Below are 18,572 nucleotides of genomic sequence, written 5' to 3' on the forward strand. Positions count from 1 at the left end.
TTTAACAATAGGTAATATTTACCCAACAATCTGCAGCTTACAGCACGGATGTCTGTATCGATCACACATTATACCTCTGTATCCTGCAGGTTATTATAGAAATTACAGTATAATCCTCACCTCAGCTCCTGCAGGGTACAGCCTGGGTCCTTCAGTCCCTCACACAGAAATTTGACTCCATCGTCTTGGAGTTTATTCAATGCCATATCCAGCTTCCGTAGAGAATGGTTAGTTTTAATAGCAGAGCCAAGCTCCTCACAGCTGGACGAGGTTAGATCACAGTCACGCAATCTATAGATAAGGGACAGTTACAGTAGTATCATGAGATCAGCATATAAACCCTGGTACAGGCCATCCTTTGTGGGGCCCTGCCATTTATACACTCCATAGTAAATGTAGAGTATATTACTCACGTCAGCTTCTGCACGGTACAGCCTGGATGTCTCAGCCCATCACACACAAGTTTTAATGTGGAGTCTGCCAGTTTATGATATCCTATGAGGAGTTTGTTGATTGTCCGGTTGGTAGAGATAAAAGAGTGAAGATCCTTAAAGAAGGCTGGGGTGACTACACAAACCTGCAGCCTACAGGGATATACAGAGACAGAAGGTTACTGTATGGTGCCTCATCAAGAGCCTACCATTACTGTACAACAATGGACACCTCAGATGTTTGACCCAACCAACTGCATGGCTCTCCGAGGTTTATTAGACTTACTCCAATTCCTGGATTTTACTGTTGGGATTGAGCAGCCAGGAAACATATCCACCTTTTTCTGCATCTTCTGGAAACCCACATCTTGTAAAGCTTAAGAGAAAGGAAAGATTGAAGATGGGTTTAATACATAGCATTAGGTTTTACATGTAGACAGATACCTGTTATCTCAACGTTCTACCCAACATGGGCCCCGTTCTGTGGAGAAATGGGATGGAATTCACAAGTCAGGCTATAGAGTTTCCCGGCTATTATCATAACGCTCAATTCAGGAGAATGGTCAGGATTGAGAATTCTTATATTGGGCATTGATCTGGCCACTCACTTTACAAACATTTAGTTATACCATAGTAGAGACTTTGTAAGTAGAAAATGCAAGTTGAACAGAATGTTCAGTAAAATGAAAGGCGCCCAAAGTTAATGTTTAGCTGCTTTATTGGTGGCTGATAATGAATCTACTTACCAGCAACAACGATAATATATTAATCTGCTACCTTATGTATCAAGTGTTCCCCACACCTCTCAGATTGTAATTAGAATAGAGTCAGGTCACCTTTACCTTATGCTTTAGGTTTCTATTAGGATTCACTCAGTGTACAGCACTATAATATGTTGCACTTAATGAATTAAAAAGGAAAATCATTTTATGTATAATTAAAAGTTTTCCATAGTAGCTTTTTTTTTCTTAACACCAAGAAAAGTTCAGTTATAACGTTTCCCTGTTTAGCAGAGTATGCAATAAAGAAACAGTCTTCTCAGAAAGCCTTAGCGCTTTAATAAGGTAGAGACACTGAACTGCACCCAGTGTATTTGGTAATATTTCCAGACAACAGCCGAGAGTCTTAGCCTACTAGTTAATGTCTGTAAAGTAGAGTCACCTACACTTACCCCAAAAACAAAATGCACCCCTGTAACGGCTTAAAGTGTGTCCGTATGTTTTACAGAATATAATGGGAGAGGATGTTGGGCATTTTCAGACTCATAATGTGGAAAATACTTACGATAACTTTGAAGATCTGTGAAACAATGGAGATAATATTTCCAAGTCTCTGGGCCGTAACAGATAGTCCTCCAATGAGATTGAGCAATAATCTTTAGCATCAGCCAGGCAATAGATTAGCTCTCTGGTACATATGTTTTCCATGACTCCAAAATATAAACAAGGACTAAACAACAAGTCTTCCTGGTGTAATACTCGGTCTCGGAAAGCCTCATCTTGCATCTCGTAAATGCAGTGAAGCGCGTCATTACAAAACCTAGAGGGTTTTCCACCTGAAATCCACTTCTCCAGGGCAGGTTTGGCTCTCAAAGTAACATCACATCCCACACTGCTGGCAAACTCCTTCAATTGCTGATCATTGAGCAGACCACAGAGGAATCGCACAGTTTGTGTCAAGTGCGAGTGATGGGCAGACTGCTCGGATAGAGAATTGCCTTTACAGACCTCGGGGTGGCCTTCTCTATTCTCAGCTTCCTCTCCCAGCACATAATACAGTGCGGCAAAGAACTCCTGTACGCTCAGATGACTGAAGCTGTAGTAGATGCTGGTTTCAGTGTCCCAGTGAAAGATGTTCTGATTTAGAAACACAGACTCCACCTCTGATAGAGCAAGTCCATATCTAGCAAGATCACCTTCCTCAAACCAGAGCTTCTGATTCAGAATACCATCGTTGGCCAGAGCACACAGCTTCTTTATACAGGTGTTGATAAGCTGTTTACCGACATCATACTTGATTGAATTCTTCAGGTACAGCAAATATATAGAGGTGGCTGTTTTACAGTGGGCCAATATGTCATGTTTCACCCCTTGTTTCAGTATGGTGCACACAATCCAGCACATCAGCGGGACAGAACACATGGTCAACAGTGCTTCATTTCCTTTTATTCCAGCAAGAGCCTTATCTGCAACTTCTTTGTTCTTGAAGAAGTTGGATATATAGTCCTCAAGATCTCTTCCAGTAAATCCTAGAATCTCCACGGAACATGGAGGCTCGACATAATCCTTCAGCTTCTCCAGGGAAAATGCTCTAGTGGTTATCATCAGTGATGTTGCATTCAGCACTTCCTTACGAAATATGGATCTTAGAAGGATCTCTTTGTGGGTCTCCTGAAAAGGGTCTTGATACTCCTCATAGTTATCCTCCAGAGACCATCTCAGCTCATCAAAACCATCAATAATCAACAACACTTTAGCTGGATCCTGAAAAATGGCTTTAACCAGATCATCTGAAAACTGCATATTGCAGGTTTTGGCTAGGAGTCCAGCAAGGTTTATGTTACCAGTGATCCTGTTGATTTCTCTACAGCTCATATAAAAGACAAAATTAAATTTGTCTCCATACAGCTTCCCAGAGGCCCAGTCCAGCATCATCTTCTGGGAGGTCACAGTCTTCCCAATCCCAGCAGGTCCCTGCACCACCACAGTTTTGGGAACAAATCCATGGTCATCAGGAACATACAGAGCCTGGATAGTAGATGGGGAATATTTGTCTGAAGATGTGTTGACCTCCGCCTGCTCAAGTAAAGAGCCTGAATAGGGTAATGAATGGTCTTCACTCTTCACCTGTATGGCACGTAGCCTGGGGTACTGCCTCTCAAGGCCAACAATCTTCCTTGAACTGAGGTTATTCTCCATAATGTGTTGAAAGCCATCTTTCACAGACGTCACATACTTCAGTTTCCAGTCTATATGAGAGAAGAGGAATTAGAAACATGTCTTGAACCAAGACAAAAGATGCCTACAATGCAGTGACCCCTGACCGTTAAATTGACAGGGATCTCACTGGGTCATCACAAGGAGTCTCATTAACTATGTATGTAAATGTTTAAGTTCCTACTGTATCATCTATGGAATAGTCTCCTTCACTAGAAGTGTCCTGTATACCATGGAAGTTATGAACATGCAAAACTTTGATTAGCCCAAATATTTGAGAACCTCCATAGAGGCATATTGGGCAATACGGAGAAAATTGTATTTGTTTCAACTAGGTTTACATATCTCTGTCAATAAGGTCAATTATAATAGATCTGAGGAATAGCGTTAGGTAGACACAGAATAAGCATGCCATCATATTAAGCAATTATAAGAGCTGAGTTACCTTGTACAGAAGAATCTGCCATGATGTCAAGACAGATGGGGACCAGGTTTGACCTCAACTGAAATACAGAATAGACATTCAGTATCTTATCATAAATAGAATACATTACTAATGTGGATACACCAGGACTGGATAAATCTGAGGAGCCAGGTAGCCAATGTGCTTAATGTTCTGAAGTCTTTTCTCATGATGTCCATGGATGATGAACATCTGCCATGGCAACTCAATGTGACAGACTCCTGAATTTTGCATTATTTTGTCCACACCACCTGAGTTTCAGACATACCTGTGTGAGAGGGTATTAGAAACCAGGAGGACTATGTAACACTATATAGCACATTGTACTGGGTCATAAAATAAGACTTCAGACATTAATAGGGAACACGGATACAATATGGCCCTCAGATCTACACATCTGTATAGGCAATATCTCAGCAGAAGAAGCTACCACCACTATGCGGGTGGTGAGATCAGGATTGAAATGTTGGAATAAAGTAAACAATGATGGAAGGAGCTCTGAATTCCCCAAACTGCCTGGTTCTAGGATGCTGCTAGCTTATAGAATGAAGAGCTAGAGAAGGCATCAGTGAGCAATGTCCTCCCATTACACTGTGCAGGGTATCTGGTGGCCCTGACCTTTGTTAGCACTGGAGATAGGCTGAAATAAGAGCCACCAACAAGGGGCAGAGACCAGGTTTCTGCCATCTCCAACAGGATGCTCAATGAGTGCTCCCCCTTCTTTTGCCATGTGCAGCAAACCCTTAACAGTGCTGGAACAAGACCAAATAGCAACGTGGGCAGATAAGATCCTACCTTAATGTCATGAAGTGCCCCGCCCCCCCAAATAAGATGACAGCACAGGCCATGTAATACATTTCATAACAACCAGAAATGTATGTACCCTTAGGAGGGGGAGTTCCAACATAGGCAGTGTACAATAAGGGCGGGTTTAAGCAATTGAGTACGGATTCAGAACATAGCTGCAGATATGGCAGAAGAGGTTATATTTATGGGTGTTCAGTAGTAGGTTTAAGTAGCAGATAATGAATACCAGAACTAATTTAATCAATGGGGTAATACTCCTTTTCACTGGTGCGACAGTACTAGGTTCTTTTTTTCTCTACCTATATTTCTTACTTGATATCTACCAATTACAGCCTGAAGTCTGGAAGGCATGGACATCACCAGACGCTGGGTTTCATCCCTGGTGATGCTCTGCCAGGCCTCTACTTGCAAATGTCTTCAGTTCCTGCTTGTTCTTGGGGCATTTTCCCTTCAGTTTTGTCTTCATCAAGTGAAATGCATGCTCAATCGGATTCAGGTCAGGTGATTGACTTGGCCATTGCATAACATTCCACTTGTTAACCTTAAAAACATCTTTGGTTGCTTTTGCAGTATGCTTCGGGTCATTGTCCATCTGTACTGTGAAGTGCCGTCCAAAGAGTTCTGAAGCATTTGACTGAATATGAGCAGATAATATTGCCCGAAACACTTCAGAATTCATTCTGCTGCTTTTGTCAGCAGTCACATCATCAATAAATACAAGGGAACCAGTTCCATTGGCAGCCATACATGCCCACGCCATGACACTACCACCACCATGCTTCACTGATGAGGTGGTATGTTTTGGATCATGAGCAGTTCCTTTCCTTCTCCATACTCTTCTCTTCCCATTACTCTGATACAAGTTGATCTTTGTCTCATCTGTACATAGGATGTTGTTCCAGAACTGTAATGGCTTTTTAGATGTTGTTTGCCAAAACTCTTATCTGGTCTTCCTGTTTTTGTGGCTCAAAAATGGTTTACATCTTGTGGTGAACCCTCTATATTCACTCTTGTGAAGTCTTCTCTTGATTGTTGACTTTGACACATATACACCTACCTCCTGGAGAGTGTTCTTGATTTTGCCAACTATCGTGAAAGGGTTTTTCTTCACCAGGGAAAAAAATCTGTCATCTACCACAGTTGTTTTCCGTGGTCTTCCGGGTCTTTTGGTGTTGCTGAGCTCTCCGGTGCGTTCTTTATTTTTAAGAATGTTCCAAACAGTTGATTTGGCCACACCTAATGTTTTTGCTATCTATCTGATGGGTTTGTTTTGATTTTTCAGCCTAATAATGGCTTGCTTCACTGATAGTGACAGCTCTTTGGATCTTATATTGAGAGTCGACAGCAACAGATTCCAAATGCAAATGTCACACCTAGAATCAACTCCAGACTTTTTACCTGCTTAATTGATGATGAAATAACGAGAGAATAGCTCACACATATTCATGAAATAGGTTTTGAGTCAATTGTTCCATTACTTTTGGTCCCTTAAAAAGTGGGAGGCACATATAGAAACCGTTGTAACACTTGCATTTTGTCCCCCCTCCTAATTAACTTGTACTCAAAAATGAATAGGGATGAATGAAATGAAAATGGGGATGAAGCAATAATAGTTTTATTTGAACTCACCAACTGTTGTCATTTCTGTTTACCAAAAATGAAATTATCTTATTGTTTGTTCTGTGTACATCTTTTTTCTTGTAAACACTTTTTCCTTTCTTAGAAGTCCCACTCATGTTGCTATCACAATAAGCATAAGCAGACACACAAGACCGGGAATCTGGAATCATTTCCCACTGACTCTTCTTGTACGTTGTATGACAATGGAACAAAGGGCGCGAATGATTGTGTACATAATTGTGCAATTATTGTAGGCAGTTACACACATCTGTGGGCAGCACGGTGACTCAGTGGTTAGCACTTCTGCCTCATAGGACTAGGGTGATGAGTTCGATTCCAGACCATGGCCTTATTTGTGTGAAGTTTGTATGTTCTCCCTGTGTTTGCGTGGGATTTCTCCGGGTGCTCCGGTTTCCTTCCACACTCCAAAAACAAAATAGTAGGTTAATTGGCTGCTAATATATTGCCTCTAGTCTCTCTTGGTCTGTGTGTGTGTGTATGTTAGAGGATTTAGATTGTAAGCTCCAATGGGGCAGGGACTGATGTGAATGAGTTCTCTGTGCAGCGCTGCGGAATTAGTAGATCTATATAAATAAATAGATGATGATGATGTGTACGGTTTAAATCATTAGCAACACTCTCATTGTCACCAGATTGCAGGGTAGACAATGGTTGCCTTCCTCAGAGGCGTAACGTGGAGCCATGGCACCCAGAGCAGGCTCATGTCACGGTGCCCCCCCCCCTCACCATACACACACTGACATACATGATCACGAATCAATTAACACCCTATGAAACCATTCCCTCAAAAACTCATCAATCACCCCTGAGAACCTATTAACCTATTCCTCTCCATTCTATTATTTCACCCTCCCAGTACCAAATAACATTTCCATCCACTGTCAGTTCCTATAATTAAAGATCTTCCCACACAGCACCCACCAACCTATTGACACAGTAACACCGGCACTCAGCACCTAATAACTCCCCACATCCTGCACTGATTAACCCAGTCATTTCCCCTTCCCAACACCCATTACCACATTAACTCACATTAACTCACCCGGTCAGCAGTCAACCCCCCCCCCCCCCCCCCACAGACATTAATTATGACTATGATGAACAATTTGATTTATCTTTCTAACAGATATTGTACTAATTGGTAGTTAATATTGATAATTATTTAATATATACATTTTTAGAGTAAAATAAACAATGAAACTGGGGTTGGTCAACCCGTGAAGCACTGACAAATGGACATAGGATTGGGAGTCTTTGTATAGCTACAGTCACTGTTACAATTGCATACTTGCCAACTCTGACAAGGTTGCCTCCAGGAGAAGTTCTGGAATCTGCCGGACATTGTGGGAGAGTAGGCAACTATGCAGTTGTTGTAAAACAAGATACCGAAAAGGGACTCCAGGCCCTATAGTAGTTCTTGACCTTTTGCCGCCCCCCTCCCCCCCATAAAAATGTTTATTCCTACACCCCTGGCTCATGAGCACAAGTAGGTAGCAGCAATACAACCATATTCTCTGTGCCCGTTCCTGGAGACTGTACATAAACTGGTTTATAGGGCTGCATGTTAGGAGGACAATGGGGAATAATGAGTAATTACACACACACTGGCAACCACCCTCCGCTACACGTGAAAGGACAGAAAGGACACATGAAGAGAGATTGCTTGAAGTATAAGAAATGGCTGACTGATAAACCACAACAGCAGTCAGCATAGGAAACAGGCCTCCCTTCATACCTCCAGCTCACTACTGGCCTGAATAAAGAAAGCGTGACAAGAGGTATGTTAAACATTACTTTGGAATCAGTAATGGTAATAGAAAAAATCAAGAACCAGGGCAGTAATAAAATACTTATTTAAATATTTAATAAATGCACATACATGTATTATGGATCCAATAGTAAAATGTAGGAAGGAGATGATACTCCTAAAAAGCATATAAAAACCGCAATCAGAGACGAAACGCGTCGCCTATCTTTGTGTGACACATTTACCGCTAATTACTTGGAGTCTGAACACTCATCCGATACATGGAATAAACTTATGAGGAACCTTCCAATTTGACTCTGTTTCTGCCCGGGCAGTTTTTTCCCAGCACACACCGTCACGTGCTGACAGATGCACGCTGTAGGAGAGCTGTAATCAAAGATCACTAGGAGGACTTTGTTTTCCAGCTCATCGTGGACATTCAACAGCAGGAAGCTGTCTAAACATCCACCCCGGAGAGCCGTGAACTGAGCAGAGACAAGGGGATCGTGAGTACTTGTCGCTTCTGGTGCCCTCTGGCGTCCCGGCCGTCACCTTGAGTTAAGTACAGCCTGTGGGCTGATTAATGTAATCAGTACAGGGGGCTGTGTATGATTCAGGGCTAGGCTCTGATTGGTGGCCTTTTGTATTTAAGGCAGTGAGGTCTGCAGCCTCACTGCCTTTATAGCTTACTGTTACCAGTTCTGCTGACCTGCTCTGCTCCTTGTTCCTGTCCTGTGGATATTCTGTGTGCTTGCCTGTGTATGACCCCTTGCCTGAATTTGGACCCTGCCTGTTGTTTCTTTTGACCCCGGCCCCTGGCGTGTTTACCGACTTTCCTGTTTGCTCGTGACCCTTGACCTCGGCTTGTTTATTGGATTCGCTGTCTGCTGCCGGCCCTCGACCCTTGCCTGGACTTCACTCCGCTTTCCTGGGTTCTCCCCAGCCGGTACGCATTTCACGACCCTCTGTCAGTCTGCGACCAAGTCTGTCCCCACCACTAGGGGCTCCAGTGAACATCAGACTTGCAGAGCAGACTCCGGGTTTTGCTGTACCGGCTAGAAGGGTTCCTAACAGTACTACTGGTTTTCACCATTCCCATCTATTGCTGGACACTTTAATAGGCTCATCAATCCGGGTACTGATCCAAGTGCCTGACAATACTTTCATTTTATGCTCTCAGATATTCACATATGTATATATGATTGTGGAAACTGTTCTGCTCATTAGTGCTGCTCGATACTATACGTGTTCATTCGAAAAGTTTTTATATGCTTTTTAGGAGTATCATCTCCTTACTACATTTTACTATTGGATCCATAATACATGTATGTGCATTTATTAAATATTTAAATAAGTTTTTAATTTCTGCCCTGGTTCTTGATCTTTTACTATTACTGATTCCAGAGTGTTGTTTAGCGCTGTTATTTTTTGTTCTATTGGCTATCTTCGTCTGGGGATTAGCAATTGCCCCTTTTTTATAGCTGCTTTATTCACCTGGACTATAGTTTTTAGCCCAGCGCTGAACTCCCCCCTTTTTTTTGTTTTTTGGTGATCCAAACATTGCTTTACCTACAGGCCAGGATTGTGAGTGTCTTATTGATACAGGAGCAAGCCGCACCGTCTTAGTAAATGGGAAGGTACCTCCTTTGATCTTGTCATGGAATTGCAGAGAAGGCTGCTAACCGGTATTAGCGCAACTGAACAGGGAGGCGCGGGGTCTAACGTACCTCTGGTATTCACCAGGGACCCCCGCAAGGGGGTTTGGGCTTAGATTCAGAGGGTACGCAGGTCGCGGTGCTCCAAGACAGTCACCGGTGTAGCGACAGTAGTAGACAGGCGTAGTCAGGCAATCCAGGTCAGAGCCAACCCAGCGGTGCAGTACAGAGGGAGGATCCAGAGAGAAGTCAGGTCATAGGAGCTATGAGCATTTAAGTGAAGTATCTGAAAAGTCTGAAGAGGAAGCTGAAGAAATACACACACAAAAACTTTCACATGATTGTTTGGAGCTTATGAAATCAGAAACTTTAACTTTGCATAATGTGACTGACACACCTTTTGTATGCAACCTTAGCCCTTTATGTAGATGGGTCCAGATATTATGTTGATGGAATCCCATACACAGGGTATGTCATCACCACTGAAGATAAAGTACTTGAGTCAGGAGCACTATCTGCTGGAGCATCTGCACAAGAGGCAGAATAGCTCTAACCAAGGCCTGCATGCATGCAGAAGGTCAAACAGCCAATATATATACAGACTCCAGGTACGCTTGGGGAGTGGCACATGACTTTGGACCAATCTGGGAAAGCAAGATTTTCAGGGGTCAAATGGAAAAACCTATTAAACATGCAAACCTAATTAATGAACTATTTAGGGCACTGGAACTCCCTAAACAAGTAGGAATTATAAAGGTACAAGCCCATACCAAAGAACAAACTCCTGAAGCAAAAGGAAATCACTTGGCTGACCAAGCTGCAAAAAAGGCAGTTTTGAAACAGAAGAATGCTATATTTCCTGTGGATACAGATGAAGAGAAAGGAAAGACTTAATGGAGACATTAAATTAAAATTACAGAAGATGATGCAGGAAACAAAGAGAACGTGGTTAGAATGCCTGAACATAGTACTATTCAATATCAGAACAACACCTATGAAGGGCCACAGACTAACACCTTATTAACTATTATTTGCCAGTGTCCCCAGGACAGGTTGGCACTTCCCACAACAGTTACAGCATAATCTTGGGGATTTGACAGGCTATATGCAGGAAATATGTAAAACCATGACTAACCTCCATCGCCAAGTTTTCTCTTTCATTCCAGATCCTGATTCAACTGGTAATACTCATTCCTTGGTTCTAGGAGGTTGGGTGTATCTAAAAAGACACGTCAGGAAAACCTTTGATCCCAGATACGACGGTCCTTATCAGGTTCTGCTAACAACTCCCACAGCAGTTAAAGTGGCTGGTCGAGATACTTGGATACACGCTTCTCACTGCAAGAAACTGACTGTGTCCATAGAGGAAGCGAACAAAGCACAACCCAAGGGGGGTTAATTGAAATGTACATATTAATAATTACACTGGTTACTGCTTCCCTATGTCCTGATTGTAATACAGTAATAGTCTCAGGAAAACCGGTAATTAGAGAAAAGAGAGAGCTACATAATACTGTGGTAGGCCCATGGAATAATGCACTCATACAAATGCATTATTTAATGGCTGAAATGTGCAATTTGAGTGATTGTTGGATATGTACTCATTCCCCGATCTCTTCCCAAACCATGCCTTTCCTTGCTACACCAGTAACACTTGCAGACTTTGATGAAGGTGGACTAGACCAGTCAGTAAGTAATTTAACACTGGGAAGGTTTAATAATACTAAAGTAGCATTACACGTGTTGGGGTGGACATCTGCACCATGGTTTGTGGTAAACAGATTGGGGAACCAGACCAATTCCAAGGTAATGGAATGTAGTCTTGAATGGAGTGACTACAGTCAGTGTATCAGGCAAAAAGCCAAACAAACATATTTGGGAGGTACACCATTAACCCCAGAAACTATCATAATACATAGTAACAAGGAGGCCTTAATATCACAGGGGAACACAGCCTTACAATATGGAACAAAACAAGAGTAGTGACTAAGTGTGGCAATGAAAATGACAATTGCAATAATTTCTCACAATGTTTACAGCTAATGAAAGGTTTTTGTGTTCCAAATAGCTTGGTAGTATGGCTGGTGGTATGTATGGGACATGGCTATGGGAGGACAACTCTAATTACCGGTCAAATTATACTATGTGTGTGGAAATAAAGCCTATACATTTTTACCAAATGGATGAGCAGGGACTTGTACTTTAGTAGAATTATCACCTGCTATGTGGACAGTAGATACCATAGATCTGTCCCACAGTCCAGTCAATCACAGGATACATAATACTATATATAGAAGAAAAAGGGCAATAATACAAAAGACAGATAAAGCCCATGATTTGATATATCAACCATGGTATACTAAACTACGATATGCCTTGTCTACTTGGAGGACCCATAAAAAATACTCATAATATAGAAGCACTCGCAAAATTATTTGACAATGTAATCAAATCCTAGACATATTAAAAATACAGACAGATACCCTCCGTTTTCATGTAAAGATACTAAGGCAGCATCAGCTTGTCCTAGATTATTTGACAGCAGCCCAGGGAGGTGTGTGTCAGATTGTGGGAACAACTTGTTGTTCATATATTCCAGATAATTTCAGTGATCCCATAATGGCACATATCGCCAAGATTCATAGAATGAAAGATGAATTCCGAAAACAACATAATGACCCCGAATATGATTGGGACGCTGAAGGATGGTTTTCATGGTTAAACCCAGCAAATTGGTTTAAGGGATTTGGTGGCTGGGTATCAGCTATACTATCTGTGGTAGCTAAAGGCTTAGCATCGTTATTAATTTTAGATGTAACCATCAAAATAACTGCTTTCCTGATAAAGAAGTTACTGACACTCAATTGTTGTTTCTGCAGAAAAACAGAAGAAAATAACAGGTACTGATAAATCTGCAACTAAAACTCAAATCTACACCAGTTTAATTATGAACAGCCACAATGACTTCTATGAAACTTGTCCTGTGACACCCACAATCATGCTGTACATGAAGAAACCTCAAATACCCTCTTCTGTGTATTAGTAGTAATTGTATGATTAACTTTCATTCTCTTTTTAGCTATGATCTGGTGATGAGCTATCAGATGATATGTGCTGAATGAATTATTATTCTACCTATGTGAAATCTTTATGATTCCATGTAGTGTAAAAGTAGGTGCTATCCAGTCAACTGGTGTTTGTCATTGGGAACAGTAGGCAGGGTAACTAGCAATGTAAAGTTGTAATTAAAAGAGGGGAATGTGAGGGTCTATGAACACTTAATAAATAACTAAACATTTACACAGAATTTGGAGAACATGAACTTGACTTGACTTTGTGGTTTGCAGTAGTCTACAGACATGACCTTCTCTGAGTGGAGATGGTTATTATGCAAACTCGGCAGAAAAAGCTGAATGGGATATAACTTTGATATATTTAGAAGAAAAGCCTACACCCACGTCCAGCACTAAAACAAATGTAAACGCAGAATAGTAAGTTAAGGTAATAGAAATATCACATCTTTTTCAGACATGCTTTTACTTTTTCAGACATATTATTATTATTATTATCGTTTATTTGTTAGGTCCCACAAGGTTTCCGCAGCGCTGTACACGGCACAAACAGTAGACTATACAGGGTAAAACAATACAGAACAAGAAACACAAAGTACCAGAACTTCAGAAACTCCAGGCAGGCAAATACTGTAAAGACGAAGCGGAAGAACAGGTGTGGAGACAGGAGGGGAGAGGGGCCCTGCTCATACGAACTTACATCCTAAGGGAGGGTAAACAATATCAGGCACAGAAGGGAGCCAGTGGAGCAAAGGGGAGAGAAAGGAGCCAGGGGAGAAACAGAAGAGGTGAGAGGTTAAGTGGATGGTTGGTAGGCCTTAAGGAACAGGTGAGTTTTAAGTGCCCGCTTGAAGGAGCACAGATTGGCTGAGAGACGGATGGAGCGAGGGAGGTCGTTCCAGTGAAGGGGGGCAGCTCGGGAGAAGTCCTGTATTCTAGAGGGGGAAGAGGTGATCAGAGTGGAGGAGAGGCGGCGATCATTGGCCGAGCGCAGGGAGCGGGCGGGAGTGCGAATGGAGAGGAGGTTAGAGATATAAGGGGCAGTAGACTGGGAGAGAGCCTTGTAAGTGGTGGTGAGGAGTTTGAAAAGGATTCTGTAGGGGAGGAAGGGGAGCCAGTGTAAGGCAAGACAGAGAGGGGAGGCAGAGGAGGAGCGGCGTGAGAGGAAGATGAGTCTCGCAGCTATATTAAGTATAGAGCGGAGGGGGGGCGAGGTGGGAGCAGGGGAGGCCAGTAAGGAGGAGGTTGCTGTAGTCGAGGCGGGAAATGATGAGAGCATGGATGATAGTTTTGGTGGCATCTTGAGAGAGGAAGGGACGGATGCGGGCAATGTTACGGAGTTGGAAGCGACAGGCTTGGGTAAGGGATTGAATGTGGGGGGCAAAAGAGAGAGAGGAGTCAAGAGTGACTCCTAGGCAGTGGAGTTGGGTGACAGAGGAGATAGTGGAGTTGTTAACGATTATAGAGAGGTCATGATGGGAAGGGAGTCTGGGTGGGGGAAAGACAATGAGTTCAGTTTTGGAGATGTTAATTTTAAGAAAGCGTGAAGACATCCAGGATGAGATGGCTGAGAGGCAGTCAGTTACACGAGAGAGAATGGAGGAGGAAAGATCAGGAGAAGAGATGTAGAGTTGAATATCATCAGCATATAGGTGATACTGAAGACCAAACGAAGGGATGAGAGCTCCAAGGGAGGAGGTATAGACGAAAAGAGTAAAGGGCTAAGAACAGAGCCCTGAGGGACTCCAACAGCGAGAGGGGAGGGGGTGGAGGAAGAACCAGACTTGGATACAGAGAAGGAGCGGTTAGCAAGGTATGAGGTGAACCAGGCATGGACAGAGCCAGAGAGGCCGAGAGAGAGTAGAGTTTGCAGCAGGAGGGGGTGGTCCACGGTGTCGAAGGCCGCGGAGAGGTCGAGGAGGATGAGTATAGAGTAGTGATCCATGGATTTGGCTGATAGGAGATCATTAGTAACTTTAGCCAGGGCTGTTTCGGTGGAGTGGAGGGGGCGGTAGCCGGATTGGAGAGGGTCAAGGAGGGAGTTGTCAGAGAGGTGTTTGGTGAGGCGGCTGCAGACAATCCGCTCAAGTAATTTGACATATAACTTAAATATATCTTTGGAAATAACTATTCTTTGCATGCAATATTGTTAAATCTCAAATATGATTTGCTGATCATGCTATACCCCTTATAAGATTTTTCCTATAAATAAACAAGCCAAAAGTTCTCTAATCAGAACGGAATCATAGCTGCTTGGCTTCATTCAACCAATGTGTCGAGTTGTCTCTCTCTGTTCTCCAGTTAACTGATTACCGACATGTGAATGGTCAACATTGAAGGTGATTATTAGACGTATTGGTGTACCCTGATACCCCAACACACGTATACAGACACACACACACACATACACTCGTATATATACATGTATACACTCGTATACACTATCTCTAAACAACCTAGTTACTAATAATACAGATATGTATCCCATCTCTATATAACAGATACTAATATATATATATTAATACAGACATTACATGTATCATAGGCAAAACGAGGGGGGTTTCCTAATGCCTGGAAACCCCCTCCAAGCCTGGGGCACTGTATAATTGAGGTGCCTAGACCCTGCCCCCGCTTCACACAGCTCTGCTCGAAAAGGGAGAGCTGCTTGCACCTAACAGTAGTGCACGCAGCATTGCCCATGTATATTATGGGAATAGGAAGAGTTGGAGAGCAGCCAAGCACTCTCTAAAATTATAGCCACGCCCCCATGCATGCTGGTCAGGCCCACTGGCGGCGTGGTGTGGAAACCCCTCTCTACAAATCCTGCGTTTGCCCCTGTGTATCCCATCTTCTTATGTCTGAAATTTATTTCAGACATATGGAGATGGGATACATGTAATGGGTCATTCACAAGTGTCCCTTGTAAAGTAGGGGAGATCAAATTTGGATGTTGTTGAGAAACTCGAGAGATCATATCTGGTTGCTGTGGCTCATTACTGTATTTTTAGGCCAATATTAGTTTTCTAGAAAAGAGTTGTGAGTCTATTTGTAATCTTAATCTTTATTTATCAGTAGAGCAGAGTGTGAAGAGAAAATATAGTTTCAAATGTAAAAAAGGAAGAGATTCCCTTATTAAAGGGGCACGCCACAATTCACCTAATTAGTAGTAGTAAAAATAAAATCATAATTCTTTATTGATAATTCCTTAAAAATCTGTTACACATAAAACTGTAACTTACAAAATAGGTTAAAAAACAGTATAGATGAGTGACAATAGAGAATAGTGTTTAAAATGTTGTGATTATACAACAATGGGGACTCTGAGTTATATGCTATTATATATAATTACTCCTTTAATTTAATATTACTTGAAGGATCAGAATATATTATAGGAATATCTATTAAACAATATAAATTTCCTATGTTCAGATCATTGGTTGCTCAGTATATTTCGGGTACTGTGATTATAATTAATATTTGTTCATATCACCATTATTTATAATATATTGTGATTTTATTAATCACTTATGGTTTATCAGCAGATCTGTTATACTGTATATAGTTAATTGCTTACTATTGTTATTATTTAAGCAGTGGAATGTATTTTCACATACCCCTTTCTATATTTGCCATGATTAACTGTATCTGTTACATTCCTAAAACTTGATGAGGATGCTGTTTTCACGTGAATAGATCGAGATAATATCCGTTGTTCCTATCCATGCACAGCTTTATAGTAACAAAAATGAGAGATTTGTGATTGTACCATTTTCAGCGGGGCTGTTTATTATGTGCATATGAGATATCACCTTGTCCCCTACACATCAGTTGTTGTCTATCAATCTTTGTCATACGCACTTTCAGCTAGCAGTGTGATAATCTACACATTTCTACATCGCTACTGCATTCATATCTTTCACCGCATTCACTAAAAGCTCTTAATCTTGATTGGTTCTATAATCAGTAGTGGTGCTGTGATTGGTGGAAAGCTCAATTTTTTTTAAAATCAGCCAACTGAGAATTTGTCTGTACCCGGACGTGTCTCTGGAATTGAACTGGTGGCTACGTGCACAGTTTAGAGGCCTGATTAGGTTCCTTCGCATGGGAGGGAGAGAACTGGTGCAGGTGGTGGTTGCTGAGAGTTCAGGAGACTACAGAATATGAATGGCACTGGAGACTGGCAAGAAGTCAAGAGTAGCAAGACAGTGACCAGATTTAGCAGGAGACACCAGGCTGGAACTTGATTGCTTGACTGGACGGGAACCGGAGTCCTGGACTGGACATCTGCACAGAAACTGTACCAGGTTGGCATCTAAGGAATCAACGTTGTACTGTCAACAGGTTAGGGCTCCAGTAAGTTATCGTAACTGCTATCCCCTGATTGGAGGCTGCAGTCAGCTGAGCTCAAGCAGCACTCTGACTGGCTGAGAGGGTGCATGTAACCGAATCCAACATGGCAGCACCCAAGTACTGGTTTTGGAGAGATCTCTGGAGTGGAGACAGACTTGGCAGCATCCTGCAGAGAGATCAGCAGAGTCTAAGGACCACTGAGAATGACAGCGAAGGGTAAGTAACAGGACCTGAGAGTCCCATGTGAGACACCGAGCAATGTCTGATGTCTCTACTACCCCATAGTGATGTAATATAGAGACACTTCTCCCTACTGAGCAATGTCTGAGATTGTACGTGTACAATACTGGTGGCTTACCTGATAATGGAAAGAAGCCAATATAACAAAAACCTTTCTAAACATCTAGCCATCAGGCTGGTGAAAGATCAATTACTGGGGCATATTCAAATAGTTCTGGCCATTACACGCGTTAGATTTCACTTTGAACAGTATTTTACATCCTTGGTTTATACCTCTGTTCCAGTGCGTCCCTGACCTTCCACTGCAGCTCTGTTATAAACTACAGTAATATCTTCCAGAATCCATCGTTAGATCAGTGATTGCTATATAAATGGAGAGGATTAAAGAACTGTTTGCACACCAATATCATTCCAAACACATCAGTGCCTGTCAGCCTGCTGTATATGCTTGACACTGAATAAGACAGTGGTTTCCCCATATTAGGGATTTAATATTGTTAGACAGTGGTTATGTATCTCCAGTCATTTAAAGAATCATAAAGAGGAGAATAATTTGATTATGACTTCTACCAATGCCATAGCCTACTGGATAATTATAGCATGCATTGAGAACATCTATATTACACAATACCAAATGCAAGGGCATCTGTAGTCTTCAAATGGCATAACCTGAAACCATACTTGGAGCCAGACATCTACACAACAGCCACAGATCCAACACCCACCCAAAGATCCCCCTTCCCCAGCAGTGCTGGGACACAGGGGTCTGATGTGGGTGTGAATAACCCAAGAGCCCCCCAAGTTGGACAAATGTGATGTAGAACAGTGTCTAGGCTTTTCTGAACCATGTACCTCTGATGGGAAAGGTTTACAGAGTAACCCCCTAAACTGAGTACACTTCTTCCAAAGACCCAGTTATGTCTATATGTTCACCAGGTCTTACATTAAGACAACAACCCGTCCAGTGTGATTTAAGCCTTTTTTACAAAATGTTTGTTTTGAGATTTACATGTGGAATTATCCCCTATAGCTGTATTTAGACTCTTGGGTGGTTAAGAAGCCAGTATATGATGCCCAATCATTAACACGTGTTGTATGTTTCCAGCAGACTGGCCAGGGCTTCGTTGGCACAAGTATGGCAGGCCAGTATGGTGTTACACAGAATCCAAGTAGTCCACAATTATACACAGCTCAAAGAGTCACTGCAACAAATGACAAAATCCACACAATA

General features: G+C 42.2%; 1 protein-coding gene across 1 annotated transcript in view; it reads right to left on the bottom strand.

The window, feature by feature from the left end:
* LOC142095507 (uncharacterized) overlaps positions 1-10,821 on the bottom strand; it is a 28,147-nt gene extending 17,326 nt beyond the window's left edge. The window contains exons 1-8 of the mRNA XM_075178452.1: positions 10,816-10,821; positions 8,379-8,510; positions 8,014-8,031; positions 3,813-3,870; positions 1,716-3,399; positions 718-807; positions 414-584; positions 121-291 (exon numbers count right to left, since the gene is read on the bottom strand). Of these exons, the coding sequence (XP_075034553.1) occupies positions 121-291; positions 414-584; positions 718-807; positions 1,716-3,399; positions 3,813-3,870; positions 8,014-8,031; positions 8,379-8,510; positions 10,816-10,821 (2,330 nt within the window). The remainder of the gene's footprint in view (positions 1-120; positions 292-413; positions 585-717; positions 808-1,715; positions 3,400-3,812; positions 3,871-8,013; positions 8,032-8,378; positions 8,511-10,815) is intronic.
* Between the last annotated feature and the right edge of the window lie 7,751 nt (positions 10,822-18,572).

The sequence above is a fragment of the Mixophyes fleayi genome, chromosome 6, assembly GCF_038048845.1.
Source record: "Mixophyes fleayi isolate aMixFle1 chromosome 6, aMixFle1.hap1, whole genome shotgun sequence".
NCBI classification, from domain to species: Eukaryota; Metazoa; Chordata; class Amphibia; order Anura; family Limnodynastidae; genus Mixophyes; species Mixophyes fleayi.